Source organism: Cynoglossus semilaevis, chromosome 13 (assembly GCF_000523025.1).
Source record: "Cynoglossus semilaevis isolate Cse_v1.0 chromosome 13, Cse_v1.0, whole genome shotgun sequence".
Taxonomy (NCBI): domain Eukaryota; kingdom Metazoa; phylum Chordata; class Actinopteri; order Pleuronectiformes; family Cynoglossidae; genus Cynoglossus; species Cynoglossus semilaevis.
Genome location: NC_024319.1, coordinates 18,829,357 through 18,845,064, shown reverse-complemented (window position 1 = coordinate 18,845,064; position 15,708 = coordinate 18,829,357). Strand labels below are relative to the sequence as shown.

General features: G+C 37.7%; 1 protein-coding gene across 1 annotated transcript in view; it reads left to right on the top strand.

Moving 5' to 3' along the window:
* The first annotated feature begins 13,133 nt into the window (after nt 1-13,133).
* Nucleotides 13,134-15,708, top strand: part of ascc3 (activating signal cointegrator 1 complex subunit 3) — a 56,729-nt gene continuing 54,154 nt past the window's right edge. The window contains exons 1-2 of the mRNA XM_008324072.3: nt 13,134-13,251; nt 13,896-14,037. Coding sequence (XP_008322294.1) covers nt 13,948-14,037 — 90 coding nt within the window. The 5' untranslated portion in view covers nt 13,134-13,251; nt 13,896-13,947. The remainder of the gene's footprint in view (nt 13,252-13,895; nt 14,038-15,708) is intronic.

Here is a 15,708-nt window from a genome sequence, read left to right as displayed (position 1 = left end):
TCACTTTACAAGAGAACAGACATAAAACGTTGGTCCGACAAGTAATGATATCAGGTTCACAGACGAGGCGGAAGAACTGAATGGAGGATAGGAGATAAAAATAAACAGATGCAAAGGATGCCTGGACATCATGGCCTAGTTTCTTCTGAATTAAGAGGCATTTTGTAAATGCATGTGTGTGGGATATTTGCATTTTGATCACATACACCGTTATGCCTGTCAGAGCTTTTCTTACAGCAATGTGAGATTTGTTTTTGTTTTGTGTGTAATTTTATGAATTCACATCATCTTATCATTCTGTTTTGGAGCAGAGGTGGTGCTGAATGTCAGGGGAACTGACCAAACTGACTAACAAGTGCCATACATTTGAACTTTTGCATCTACATCTACACAGGTCTAGCGATGCTGCGCTTGAATCTCATTCAAGTTTTAAGGCTAAATTTGTTCATCAAGGCAAGCCGCATTTTCCAATGCTGTCGATTGAATACCTGCACGTCATCACTCCAGCAGCGACCTGGTTGATACATTAAAACTTCAGTCTTTGAATTTACAGTGGAGCTCTGCATAATTTGCAAGACGGTGCTGCGAGTTGCTTCATTATCTGCTTATTTTCCCCAAAATGACGAATCGATCAGATGTGAAATGTGAATTGTTTGTGTGTGTGTGTACCACAAAAAGGCTACCTATAATGTAATAAAAAATTAATCTAGTAAAGGATTTTAAAGTTGTGTCCAAAGTTACTGTAACTCCTCAAGCAATAGATCACAGATGTTTATTATAAGTAAATATGAAAATGTTTTCCGTTCCTGAGTCAAAAAAAAAAACACGCTTTCTGTGTAATTTAGCCTGCGTAAACATCTTCAGAAAAATAAATTGTCTCCAGTTTTATGTGAAATCCTATGGGATCGATTGTGTTTCATCAACTGAAGTAATGTGAGTGAACACAGCGTAATGATTCCTTTTATATTATCATCATTTTGGTGGAAGGTTTTGAGAGCTTTGTAGACCATTTCATGAAAACTGATCTTCTGTCATTTTGTTGTAGTCTCTTACCTTTGACTGAAGCAGGTAATGAGGCCTTCCTAGACCACAGCAATGCTCATTACAAAGGGAGCAGCACAACAGGAGTCAGAAAAAAGAGAACTGCCCGAGGGGGAAAAATGTTCAAAAATCAGCCCTGTTCTCTGTAACAATACAAAACACCAACACCTCTAGCCACAATCATTATGTGAAATGGCAGCTCTTTGATATACACACTCCTGTCAATGACTTCTGGGGTGTTGTTTCATATTTTTTTAAAGCACTCAAGACTGTCATTAACATCAGCAAGGTAGCTTTGGATATAAAGGCTACATTTTTGTGCAATTAAGGCCTCACACACTATGCTAGCATTCTACAGCATTTACAGTTAAAACGTAGTTATAGAAACGTAGTGGCACAGTTGGGGCTGCTCTCATGTACAACATACCTTTATGGTTCATAGCAAACTGTAGCAGCTGTCATACATAGACATCAAGGAGGCGGGAGGGGGGGGGCAAGGTGGGGCGAGAGGGCCTCATGATGCGAACGAGGGATGTCTGAGTTCCATCGCTCGCTGATGACCAATTACTGCTGTGATCTCCAGTGGAGGTTGAATCCAAACCCTGAGCTCAGCCTTAATGGGCCACAGCTATGCTTTGGACGTCAGCTTTTTAAATACCACAGCAGATCAACCAAACAGCTGCTGCTTTGTCCCCAGCTCGCATTACCAAGCAGCCGTGGGACAACACAGAAATGAGAGAGAGAGAAAAGGTAGAAAGAAGGGGAAAAAATAGAAAAAGACAGAGAACAATGGTGTTCCTGTCTTCATGGTGCCCTCTGCTCTTCCCTCTCATTTGTGAGGAATCAAAGGGTTTTTACTGATTTATAATTAGCCATCCCTGACGCTAATTAGAAATGCTGTGTGTGTCAGATATGAGTGAACTAAATGTTTCCCTTAATGTGGTCGTCATGCCAATAAACGACACGCAGCTTTTGTTCGAGAGAAGCACTACAAGCTCATCAAAACCACATAAACGCAGAGTTATGTGCAGAGGAAGGCTTTTCATTCGCTGTGGTGGAGAATATGTTGCCACGTACACCGTGGTATTTGGGGCTTGAATATTTTATCATCATTAGTTTCTACTAAATATAGAAGGATTTCTGACTTGTTTTGGACATGGAGAGGAAATGTTGGGATTGGTTTGGACAGGTGATGTGGAGATGTAGCACTGGACAAAAGATGTTGTTAATGAATCAGCAAAAAAAAAAAAAAAAAGAGGATGAAGGCAATGACAGGGGCTGTTTGTAATAATAGAGGAGGCAAAAATGTTAAAATGGGATTGATGCTCATGATCTGATCTGAGGTTGTGAGAAGCCAAGAAGGCAAAAGATCTTTTTTTAACAAATAAAATCTGTTAGTTTTTAATAGTTTTTTCTTTTTACTTTTCTTTTTCCCCATTTTAATTTTTTCACTAAACATTTATAAAATGTTTATACGTAGAACTTTATTCCTTTATAATTTCCTGCAGGGTCATATTTTGGGAAATGCAAAATAATTTTTATTTGGCACAGCTTGAGGATAATAAGGGCACAAAATGTTATTTAAAACTGCTTGATAATCTGCTCCAGGGAGTATATTAAATATACTTTAAATAAAGTGGTGCAGTCAGGATGTAAAAAACAAGTGTGAGTGACAAGGTGAAAAGAAAACAAAAAAAAAACACAAAAGGGGTGCAAAGGTTACAATAAAATATGTTTGATTTTGAGGTTGAAATCCAAGCTACGCTCTTGCTATCCTAATATTTAAATAACGGAGCAGATTTACAGATGTGTAACAGAAACCTTTACTGTGTCTAACGCTCTCAGAAAGAGTCTTGTCTCGAAGTAGAAGTAGCTGCATTTGAATTAAACAGCATCTGCTTCAACCATTTCCCAACTTACACCAGAGAAATGATGTTTATTTATTTTATCTTTGATATAAAAAGAAGTGCCACAGGGTATTTGGCTAGCTGGAGCAGTGAGTAGTGAGGTAGCTGCTCCAGAGACTGGTTGCAACTGCATACAAATAAACAGGAGGTTAGGGAGGCAGCAGCCTGCATGTCAGGAGCGGCTGCACCGGCTCTGTTCCACAGTCTGAGGTGTTCTTTTAACTCAGCGCTCTTTGGCAGTCACACAACACAGACACACGATCAGAATAGAAGCATCAGGAGAACGGGGCGACTCACCCCAGTAGTGTCAGAGAGGGGACAGAGGAGAGGGGGGAACCAGAGCTAGGAGGTGTTCAGGGGGCTGCAACAGCTGAAGGAGCAGAGAGGGTTTAAAGAGCACTGAGATGAGGGTTAGAGTTCATTAAACTTATCAGAGTAAAACTCCAGCAAAGAGATGAGGGAAGTAGAACTGTGCGCTCGACTCCTTGATTATATGAAGCTAAATGTATAGTGGGTTCACACATGGATACAGGTGTACATACAGTACATACATATATCGGTATAGATATATTGATATATTGGTGTATATACTATTAAACACTGTTTTGTATAAAGTAAACTGTATATGCTGTATATAAACAGTATACATATATAGATATATAATTATGTATTTTTAGTGTCCTTTTATGTGTGTTTATGTATATAATACATGTATAATATTTCATTATATTTTATATTTATATTTTATATTTTATATATATGGTATTTTATGTTATTAACGTCTCATATGAAAAACTTTCTAACCTTGAACCTTAAGATTAATTTGTATTTAAATATATAGAGAGTTTTCCTAATGCTAAGAGTGTCAATTGGCAAATTCCAAACAAGCCACAAATCCCTACTGTTTTACTGTCTATGTGATGTATTTGCCCTCAGGCTCACTACTAGCACATTGCTAGTTTTCAGACCCCAGTGAAAGTTCTGGTGTCAGAGCAAAACATTTTTCTGATCAGTTTAATGATTATACAGTCCACCACCAATCAGTCCGACTCCTGCCTGGAGCATTGATTTGCCTTTAGGCTCAGAGACTCTCTAACCTCAGTGGCAATATAATGGACTTCAATGATGGACCAAACTCTGGCACGCAACAACACAGCATTCCAGTCGTATCTTTTACAGTTCCAGGGATTTAGAGAGTACACCTACACATCATTGTGAGTAAAACACTGGTTTGGCTCTGTTTACTGATCCAACAAAAAAGTTTCTATCCAGAACTATCCAGAAGACACACAAACACAGACTACTAGCTTTCTTTCTAACTGTTTTTTAAATAATTTAGAATATATTTTATTTTGCTACCTATAGTAAACTTTTCTCATACTGACAAATCATCTGTAGTATTTTTCTAAATTAGCTTATAGTGAGGTAGAGAAATTACTGAAAGTATATTTTTCTGACTGACTGTAATTTGAAGGCATCATTTGGTTTATTTATGTCACAAATCTTCAACCTCTCAATCCTTCTCAAGGTCGCAGGGTCAAGGCTGAGGTCGATCCCAGTTCACTAGTCTTTCACAGGGCCACATGTAGAGATAAACCATTCATCCTCACATTTATACGTAGATTCTCCACTTGACCAAACACTGCAGATTTGTGGACAATGGGGTCTGTGGTTCCTGTGTTCTCTCCTCCACTCGGTAGAATATTCAAGGTGTGTAAAAAATGCTGAAAAGAGCAACAATTAAATGCTGATTCCTGCATCTTCGTCTGTGTATAGTTCCATTACTGTTTCTTTTTGGCACTCAGCATACACAGCAGCAGGAGTGTCTCCACAGGATCCAGGTGAAGGATAGTGTCTCGGTCACACAGGCAGGAGACAAACTATTCACCCTGTCACTAACTTTTACCTGCAGTATTTCCTACTGTGCTCATGCATGAGCTCCCTTGGAAGTGTAACTAATGGGCTGGCAATAGTTGGATATAGTCGCTTTGGGTTGTACCCAATATTTTGACACTACTAGTCTGCCATATTGGGAAGTTTTTATTGCAAAGAAAATTGGTTTATCTATGTTGACAGGATAATCTGTCCAGGACACAGACTGATGCCAACTCTGCATTAGGCCTCACTGCTGCACTGGGGATTCTCGTTGGCTAAAATCATGATCAGCGCTGCCAGGAGTGAGCAGCAACACAGAAGCCCCTGTGGTGTGTCACAGGTGGTCTCCATCCATCCACCCCCTCCCTCCCCTGTCATGTCCTCTCACTCACTGCCTTGTATTTCAAGTCTCCTTTGTGTCAGTTTGACCATTTTCACGTGATTGCGAGGGATTACATTTTTAGTATTGCCGTGCAACAAAAGCAACATAATAGTGCAACAATTCATTACAGCGAGCACATCTTGCCTGACGCGGGAAACATGACCTTGCTCAGGTGAGCTCAATGCAGAGGAGGTTGCTATGGCAATCGGAGCCACTTCTGCAGAATAGGTAGCGGAGCAATAAAAGAAAACATACACGATGTCAACATCAGGTAATTTCTTGAATGGGCTGCAGTCATTTTAATGGGGCGGTAATAGCCTCATGATCGCACGCTCTCCCATCCGCCTGCGTTATTATTATGCTCAGACAAGGATGTCAGCTTTCAACAGCTCGTAGTAGTTTCAGTTTAATGACTACATTTCAATGGATGTTAGCGGCATGCTTCGTATCTCAGACGCTTCATGGATTTTATAGGGTCGACGTGACCCCCGATGCTGTGTAAACCTTTTTCTTCCTGTATCGCCTTACATCACTTAATATTCCAGGCACATTTATTCTTTTTTCATCACCTTGGCCAATCTCCCCCTTACAGGTTTAATTAAAGCATGGAAAACAGAAGTGTAACTCGGATCTTTTAAACACTCATGATGGAGAACTTTGGGTGGATGATGTTGTACGAGTGGGTAATACTTTAATCATTGACACCCTGGTGTGTGTAAAAGCATAAAAACACATTTAAAAGTGAGAAAAAATAACAGCAACAAATCCGAACTATAGCCAAAATATATGAGTGTAAAAATAAATAAAGTGCAAGTTCGTAATGCTAATAAAAAAGAAGGGTTTATAAAAATGTTTGCAGGTTTCAGAGTAGAAAATTATTTCATGTAATAGTGACAGTACTTGTATCTTCCTGCCCCAGAATGTAGATATACATTATATACCCTGAAGGAAACTTGCAGCTTTATTAAAGTGTAAAGGTATTTACTGTAGCTATTGTAGAAACAAAACATAGAGAAGAGTGGTTAATATGTTAATAAATAATAATAAAATAAGAATGAAATGAAAGAATAGGTGCATCAAGACTGTGGTCTGTGACAGGGATAATACATATTTTCACTCCACAGTGACAGTCAGAGGAAATGGAATCATTCATCTCATTGGCAGACGGATTTTAGTTATGCAGACTCACAACAACAACTGATGCATGACAGCTCTCACATGTAATATTATTAATCCAAAATAAATATAGTTTTCTCTTCTGTCACTCATTCCTACGTAGTTAATAACAGAACACACACACACACACACACACACACACACACACACACTAGAAAATAATAAAATATTTGCATTTTCAATGTGTTCCAAAAATTCAAAAGTGTCTCCAGGATCACATATTAATACTTATGTTATTTCAACAATAAATGTATGTTTTGTACTAAAAGAAGAGTTAAATACATGTTACCCATGGCCGAGATAAGGTGTAGGCAACATTGTGACAGAATTTTCTTCTTTTTTCACTTTACTTTACTTTACTTTACCTAAATTAACCTAAATGTATTCATATAGGAGACAAGCTAACTATTGCACCACCTGCTCCAGCGCTCTACAGGTTCCATGCAAGAAGAGTTCTACTGCAGCCATAGCGCCACCACACCTGGTTTAGCTGCATTCTGTAACATTAGAATACCATTCATCCATGCTTCAAAATATATCATACATTATTTCAGGGGTCACTAACAATAATTGTCAGAGGGCCAGGATCTTTCTGGACAGAAACCTTGGGGGGCAGACAGTCAAATAAAAATGAAATCAAATTTCTGGCTAACATTATTATTTGATGTTTATTTTGGAATTGGATGCTTTGGCTGGTGAGATTTGGCCAGTGGGACAGATTCAGTCCATAGATCCCCAGTTAATATTACACTACATGTACATTTTTAGATGTATATTCTAATAGTAGTTCATCCCAATAGTAATACAACAGTATCTCATATCTTTGATGCAAGTGCTGGTGTAAAAAGCATAATTTATTCCCTTGTGCAAAGGTAAAGGTCTTAAGGTCCTATATGGAATGCAGATTTGAGTGCTGAATCATTTATCATATTATTTCAGGTAACACTAATATGACCTTGGTTGGAAACACACAATGAAGAAATACTGAATAAATATCATCCTTATTTTGCCTTTTAGAAAAGACCTGCCACGCAGTTAGTAAATTTTGTCAAAAGCTTACCAACCCAAGCCTCACAACATTTGCCCTCGTTTATCATGCAGTATCTGCACATGAACGGAAAACTTTACATTAGGTAAACAATAAATCACTCACAGCATTTGGTAATGCAACTTAAAATGACCTATGACACAAAAGGAAATACTATGGTTTTAATAAAAGTTTTAAAGATAGAGAAGAGTTTCATGTTTTGCCTTCAGGTCCTACACAACCCACACAAAATGTGAAGACATTTACATGAGTATAATTCTATCTTGACTTGTAAATGTTACTTATTTTGACGTTCAGTTTTTTGTGCTCATTTGCACATACTTGCAGAGAGTTGCTTTTGAACGTCAGTCTACCAACCATAAATTGTGCTCGTGCAGTGCTGCTGTATGGGTGTTGAGATGATTCCAAGGGCCCCTGAATGATATTAATCTATATAATATTACTGTAAAATATTGCTTTTCTTCTTGTATTTGGTATCAGTCTTGCATCAATTAACTTATCCGTATATAGAAATATATTCATGTTCTGAAGTTTCACTTCGGGGCCCATTGTCAAAGCCTTCCACGAGGCAACAAAATTCCTGGCAGCGCCCCTGTGCTGGTGTGATTAAAATATACATTTTGCTAATTAAATACAAGAAAACAATTCGGTAAAAAGCTCAACGTTAGCCCTTGAACGTGCAGACTTTATATTGTTTGTAAATGTTATAAATATGGTCAGTAATGTTTTTTTTTTACACTAAAAGTAGTTGGTGCTGGAGTTTCAGCCTGAGGTTGATACTGCTGACTGTTTTGTCTGTAGAAGGTGATGGAGTATGTCTTGTACCTGCGACATGCCAAAGAAGGCAATTGCAGCTATTGATGGATGAACTTTCTCCGAGCAGTGGTGTCTGTAGCTGCTGACTGCCTCAAATCAATCTGTTCATTTAGCCTCTGTCACATTGATCATCTGAAAATGCACAATGCACTTTCTTTTGAGCACTGCATTGCTGTATAAATCACAAAACCAGCAACAGCCACTGGAACTACCCCTTATCCTAAAGAGGGTTTCTGGATAAGCATCTTTTATGTACAGTTTAGTTTTATTCATTTACATAAACATAAACTTACAAAGACAGACAGTTGGTATTAAAGGAGCGTCCTCCAAAGGTTTCATCGAAAGAAAACTAATTTAGGAAATGTTTACCTTCGTCATTTGACCATGACGTGTTTCCCTTCACGTACAAACACCCTGTATACCTGGCTAACTAGACTGTGGGATTTCTGGCAGATTGGTTGCAGCTTTCAGGGAGGTGAGTTATTAAGACGTATGTGACAGTGGCTGCACCATGGGAGAAGGTCTTCACTGTGGAACTCGCTTCAAAGTGTGAATAATTAGGATGGTTTTCCGTCTTAAGGGAAAAACCAGTAACAGCGTCCTGGAAGTACATTAACAGTGTGTCGTGCAGCTTTCTGACAAAAACAAATGGCTGCTGAATGCCACTGGAGAAACCAACGAGCTCTTTATCCTTCCTATTAAGAGCCAGAAATCCTTGTTAGACTGCATTCCACCAACTCTCAATTAATGTGCCTCAATACCTCGCACACGTCTGCCAGAGAATTTGTTAGAATTAGAGGGTGGTGAAATAAAGATGGACTGCAGTGGTGACTCTTTACTGCTGTGGTTAGGCCAAGGAGAATGGCAGTATGGCAGCACAACATGTGGGATCAAAGGATGTTTTTTTTATGATTCCACTTTCGTCAAGAAATTTTTAAAGCTTTAGCTCTTTAAAACGCTGAGGTTGGAGTCCTCGATTTAAGAGGCCTTTCAACTGTTTTGATCTGAACTGAACTAATGCTTTACCCCCACCATTTGGCCGAAATCTGCATTTGCAATCCTGACATCTTGTGGTTCACTGGTACAAAACGTATTTTTTGCAGCCCTCTTGGTGATGCTATTGTTAAGAATCACTGCTCTATAGACATTTTGGATATGACTGACAGAAAAATGCTTTGCTTACATAAGTCTGACCTGAGAAAAACATTCACAATATACAGTATTACTTCACTTTGTGTCCTTTAAATAAATGAATTGCTGAGACAATCTTCAGCCAAGTGATATGCATGAGCTTGACTTGCCTCACCTGTCTACTTTGTTTATAGTCAGGTTCATATTACTTTGCCTTTGCCCGTGGTGAGGTTTTCCAGAGAGTGACCACTTGGTGTGTGGTTCATATTGGATACAACAATATCAGGGTTGACAAGTCAAACATGAGAAATTCACATGAATAAAACTCAAAATGATGCAACGTATTTTGCAAATGGTGCCCTTCATCACAGAGATATGTCTATGCATGTGTGTGTGTCCCGTATGTCATTCTGTATTTAAGGGCCAGAGAGGAATGGAGGGAAAAGGACTGTGAATCATATGCCCACTCTATTTGTTGAAGCAGAGCTCTCTTGAGGCATGCCCAGAGTTCCATGGGCAACATGTACGCATACTGTTCATGAAGTTTGTTTGTGTGTGTGTGTTGTGTGAGTGTGTATTTACCCTGGCAAAGAGTACAAACCACACAGAAGAATAAATTAAAAGATGTGAAAGAACTGAAAGCTGATGAGTCTCCTTCTTTACAGAATCAAATTACAGAAAGTAAATTATGAATTACAATGAGGCTGTCTGTTTTAATGCACATAACAAGCAGCTTTTAGCTTCAGTGTGTGGCAAAGTACAACATAAAATGCATGACACATCATTAAAGAGCGTGTACTGTGAAGTCTGAAACACATTTATACAAACAGGGGAAACATAATAACCTTTTCATCTTACTGGAAAACACAACACTTGACTGTAAGACCAAAGAACCCAAGGTCTTAGAGAGCAGAGCATCTTATCTGTGTTTGTTCTGCACTCTGCATTCATTTATAAAGATGTTTTTTGGGCATAGAACCATCAATACATTTCCATCCACTTTGTCATGCTCATGTAAATTGGACCTTAGCATTTGCACCAATTATCATAATCATAAATAATTAACCATTACTCACAGCCCTTCAGCAGCAGGGCTAAAAAATTACTTTGAACGATGCTTTTATGATGTTTAGGTTATAAACAAATGAAAATGGTCTTTCATCTTGGAGGCAGAAATAAAATAATAACATAATATGCAATTTAACCACTTAGTTTGTGGGCAACAGCACTGGCTTGGTTTCTAATCAAAGAGGCTTCTTCGTGTCTGGTTGTTGGAAAACATCTCTACCCAGTGTAAGGACCTTGTACTTCATCACAAACTCAACGCACCTGTTGTTGACTTGACATTACTTTTCCCTTCTGACCAACAGATGTCATTTCACATTGAAATCATAATTCTTTGTAGTCCGCAATTTGTGATACACTGTTGTCTTCCTTTTTTTCTTTTTAAAACTTTAGCTCATCAAACCACTTAGGTTGGAGTCTTCGGTTCAGCTGGTCTCTTAACTTTTTGACTTTGAGGACCAATTTTGTCCCGGGGCCTGGAGTTGGTTAGATTAAGCTAATCGTTTGAATTGAGTCAGTCAATTTGCATTTAACTCAATATAATATTGACTTTTTACACATTCCACATTTTTATAGTGATAATTCTGATGAATTATCAAATTCAAATCTACACACTATGACAAGGTGACGAATACTGTATGTCAGTAAACCTGATGTGCTGTGTCAGAGCACAGTTTTTCAAACCAAGCCCTTCTTTCCACACATACACACCAATCACTAACCCTGTGATGGATGACCTATTGTGCCCACTGAGCCAGGACTGCTCCATTAGATTGACTCAAAAATGTGCTTCTCAGCCTCTTTTCCAACTTTAAACAAGAAATCAGCAATATGAAGCCGACTTTGTTGTGTTTAAAAAATGATGCCACAATTTGCCAAGTGAAATGCACTAAAAGGCTGAAGTATGGTGACAGATTGAAGTGATCCATCCGTATAACACTTCTCACAGGCTGCTGAGCTGTTAAAAACATAAATGATACCATGTGTTCAAACTAAATCACTCAATGAATTATTTTTAATAGTAATAAAAATGAGAAACTTTTCTGTGATTGCTGTCACTGACTGTTACAACCAGAGACTGAGAGCAGTTGTACTTGTAAATAGCCTTTTGTGCTTCGTGCTGCTACACCTACATAAACCAAAATAGCAGGTGCTTTCAGAAATGCTTACACAGGGACCCATACAGGCTACTTACTTTGCATGAATGTGCTAAGTGTTAGAAATACCTGTCTCGACTGTTGCCACATGACTCTGCTTTGATGGGGCACTTTGCAGTGTGCACTACACTTGAAACAGTGCTGGTTGGTGTTTTTTTTTCAGCACTGTTGAATTATGTAACAGTTTTACATCACATTGAAGTTATTCTGTGAATGTTTTTTAACAACATAGATTAGTTGCATGGTCACAAACTTCCTTATTGTGTCCCCTACACTTCTGAATAACTGTGTATTATTTATATTTCTGCTTGGCTGTCTTGTATTGTAGTTAATGTTACTGGGCCATTGAGGCTGTTGTTCACCTTGCTAGTCTGCAACCTACTGTAATTTTTAGTCTCGGAATGTTGGAGAGGCATAGGTTTGAACCCTGTTCCAGCTTTGGAATCAAAATTATATTGCCCCAAGGAGTCCTCTGCTGCTCAAGGATGGGCTAAGAGGATTCAGCTCATATTTGTCAGACTATTATAATCATCTCCTTTTAATAATATTGCTGACTGTCAGTCTTGCACTTCTTCCAATATCTACCCTATTGCAAATGATTGCACCGTTTGACAATAAATTAAAATTTGATCTGTTTAGGTGTTTTTGTTTGTTTTTTGTTTTTTGTTTTTTTTTTTAAGAAGATTCAGAGTATTAAGTTCCTTCTCTTGGCAGTTTGTATGTGCCGACCTGTAATCTGGTCTCTCTTTTCAGCCAGCCTGTCTGGTGTCTGCCTGGTTTTCTGGCCTGCCTCTGAGCCTGTTTTCCTTCTTATATGGTATCTGTGCTGCAGCAGCCTGACACAGCCCATGTAACCTTGAAAAGTTTCTTTTCTACACCTACTGCTCTAGTCCCCAAATTTGACTTCTGCCAAATAAATCCGACCATTCCCAGCCTTGTGCCACGATCAACACCAAGCCCGAATTGGCTGAACTACACAAACATTCTGCCTGTTCATGCGGTGTAGTCCCAGCCAAATTTTCACCTGCTCAGTGGGAGCAATGTTGACTATCTACCTTTGTTTGCAGCTCAGTCAATACCAGTTTTTAATCTGCTTATAAATACATATTAGACATTTATTACTTATGTAAAATGCTAATTTTGTGAAGAACACAGACTTTATATTTTTAATTTTATATATTTTACAAATTCAAGCAATTAATTATATTATATTATATTATATTATATTATATTATATTATATTATATTATATTATATTATATTATATTATATTATATTATATTATATTATATTATATTATATTATATTATATTATATTATATTATATTATATTATATTATATTATATTATATTATATTATATTATATTATATTATATTATATTATATTATATTATATTATATAAACAATATGTTGTTTACATCGCGTATACATCCATTACATGGCCATACGTGTACACTAGTGTATGTCCGAAGCGAACACGTGACTCTGTCTCTGTAGGTGGTATATGTAGTACTTTACGTCTTCCCGTTAGGAGAGCTTTTCTTCTGCAGAACTCCGTTACCCAGAACCCTTAGCGTAAACGACATCTGTGTTGACATCTGCCGGCAGGCCAACGTACACGCGTGTAACTTTCTATTCTGCAAATCTGCTGGTAAGGTTCGATCTATTACAATGTAGATACGTTTTAATGCTTCTATAGTTGACTTTTCTACTTTGGTCATTTTATCTCAATGATCAAGATCCTACGGGTTCAGATCTAGCTATTTAATGATGAAGCTAATATTAGCTAGCCATACAATCCCATTCAAAGCAGTGTGATGATGTGCTATAATAAGGAAACGTGTCATAAAAACACGTATCCTTCTTACATTAACCAAATTGCAACTGTTTTATAGTCAGATTACCTATTCTTTAAAGCATGGTAGCAAATATATAAAGGATGTTATTGCCTAAAAACTTTAACATACAAAATACATTATGAATGTGTTATTAATGAGTAGTATGTTATTGATCCATTCCCAGTTCAACTCGTTACATGTAAATAAAGACCACTGGGTGTTTTGGGCTGCCATGCTTTCTACTTTGATTTACTATTATACCGTTTCCTTCAGATGACACAATCTGCTGACAGCAGCTAAGTTGTGTTGTGCTGTTTAATGTGTGTGTATAATTTTGCAAGGCAAAGAAGCTGAATGTTCCTTATTTCGAGTCAGTTTTATTTATTTCATATTAAAAAAATATGTATTTCTCTTTCCATAATTCCTTGATAATAACGGGTTTGTGTGCTTCTGTCAGCAATAGATAGAAACCTGGGGTGCCACTGTGTGAATGAGAGCAGTGGACAGCAATGTCTCATCCAAGGCTCACAGGTGCACTTCGCTCCTTCTCCAATGTCTGTAAAAAGGAGGACTTCACAGAACAACGTTATGATCTCAAGGTAAGATTAACTATCAGCACAGTAATGCAGCGATAAAATTACTTTTTGTAATCAAGACAAAAATTTGTTGTGAATCGTAATGACAGAAACTAGACTTTTTAAAAATGGTCTGGTCATAATAAACATCTGATGTTTGGGTGTGTTTGCTACACAGTTGTAGCACATCCCATAAATGTAACATACATCACTACTCCCTGACACTATATGCATATGTTTTGGCTCTGATGATTTTTTTTAAAGGATAAAATATATGATAGATAGATAGATGATGAAGTAGAAAAAATACTGATTTCTTGTATTTACATTTGGTGATCTGGAAAAATAAAAACTGGGGAAAATTAGATTAGAAGGCAAAATATCTAGTACACCCTTGTGCAACTTTTCTTTTCTGACAGCATTACACACTGATCTTGGCTGAAAGGATCACATGGACTCACTGCACTTTCTTTGGCCTTAGTTTGCAGTTTTAAATTCAGAACAAAGGAACAGGATGCCCCAGATGCAGTTTATTAGATTATTCCTGTCTGTGCCCTATGGAGCATTCAGCTGCCTAATAAACCCTGGTTCACTCCCTCTGCACTTTACCATACCACTTTCAACATGGGTTCTTATGTGTTTTTAATTCTTTAAGTGTAGGACACAATCCTCATTTAGTGCACTGCACAATTCATTTATTTAATATAGTAAGTTCTAGTTAAAATACATATTTAATAGCTCACTATTTGAGTAATCGCAGTATCCATGTTTCTTGCTTTTGTCTTTGTCCCTAATGTTAAAGTTTCTCAAAACCTCTGACATTGTTGACTTACTTAAAAAAATAATTAAAAAAACACATGAGAACCACAATGAGACACTGAACTGGAGGAGGAAAACACAACATTGGTTGAAAGCTGGCATTGGCGATAAGCCAGTACGGTGCGTCTTGGCGCTGGATTGGCACATGTTGAGTATTTCAGTGTAATATCGAGCCTGAAACCAATATTTCTACCAGTGTCAGTCATCACTACAACAACAAAAAAACAAGTTATCATTAGGCATCTGTGACATCTCACCATTTGATTGAGTCATCTGAGTCTCTTGGTGTTGTATTTATTACTCATCAATTATTGATCTTCTGAAATTGATTTCTTATAATTTAACAGACAATCGGGGTGCATAGAAACCATTGGATTTCTGTTCATTAATATTATGATGAACATACAGTACATCTGGAATATATACTATCTGGGTTATACTGTATACTGTTTTTGTTTCTGAACTTAAAATTGCCAAAATAATAAGAAGAAGAATGGGGACATTCCTCAGAGATAGTTAGATAGTTCTTGTAAATGTTGTCATCTTTATTACAAATGCAGTGAGGCCCACCAGAGGTTAGTGGCATTTTCTCAGCTCACCTCCTCTTCCTGCTGCTGGGCCAAAGCCATTCCTCTGCTGAACTGTGCACAGCTCAGCTTGTAATTAAAGGGCTTTAGAATAACAATTCTTTATGGAGTGACCCAGGTCCCCTTTTTGGTAATGTCTGACACCACAGCCAGAAATACCTTGAAATATTAGTCACCCTGTCACGCTGTCGTAGTAATTCTCTGCCACTTGGGCCCTAACGTAATGTTGCTGTCTTAGCACTGCTCTGATAGGCATACGTAAATCCTTGAGCTTCTGTGCAATTATTGT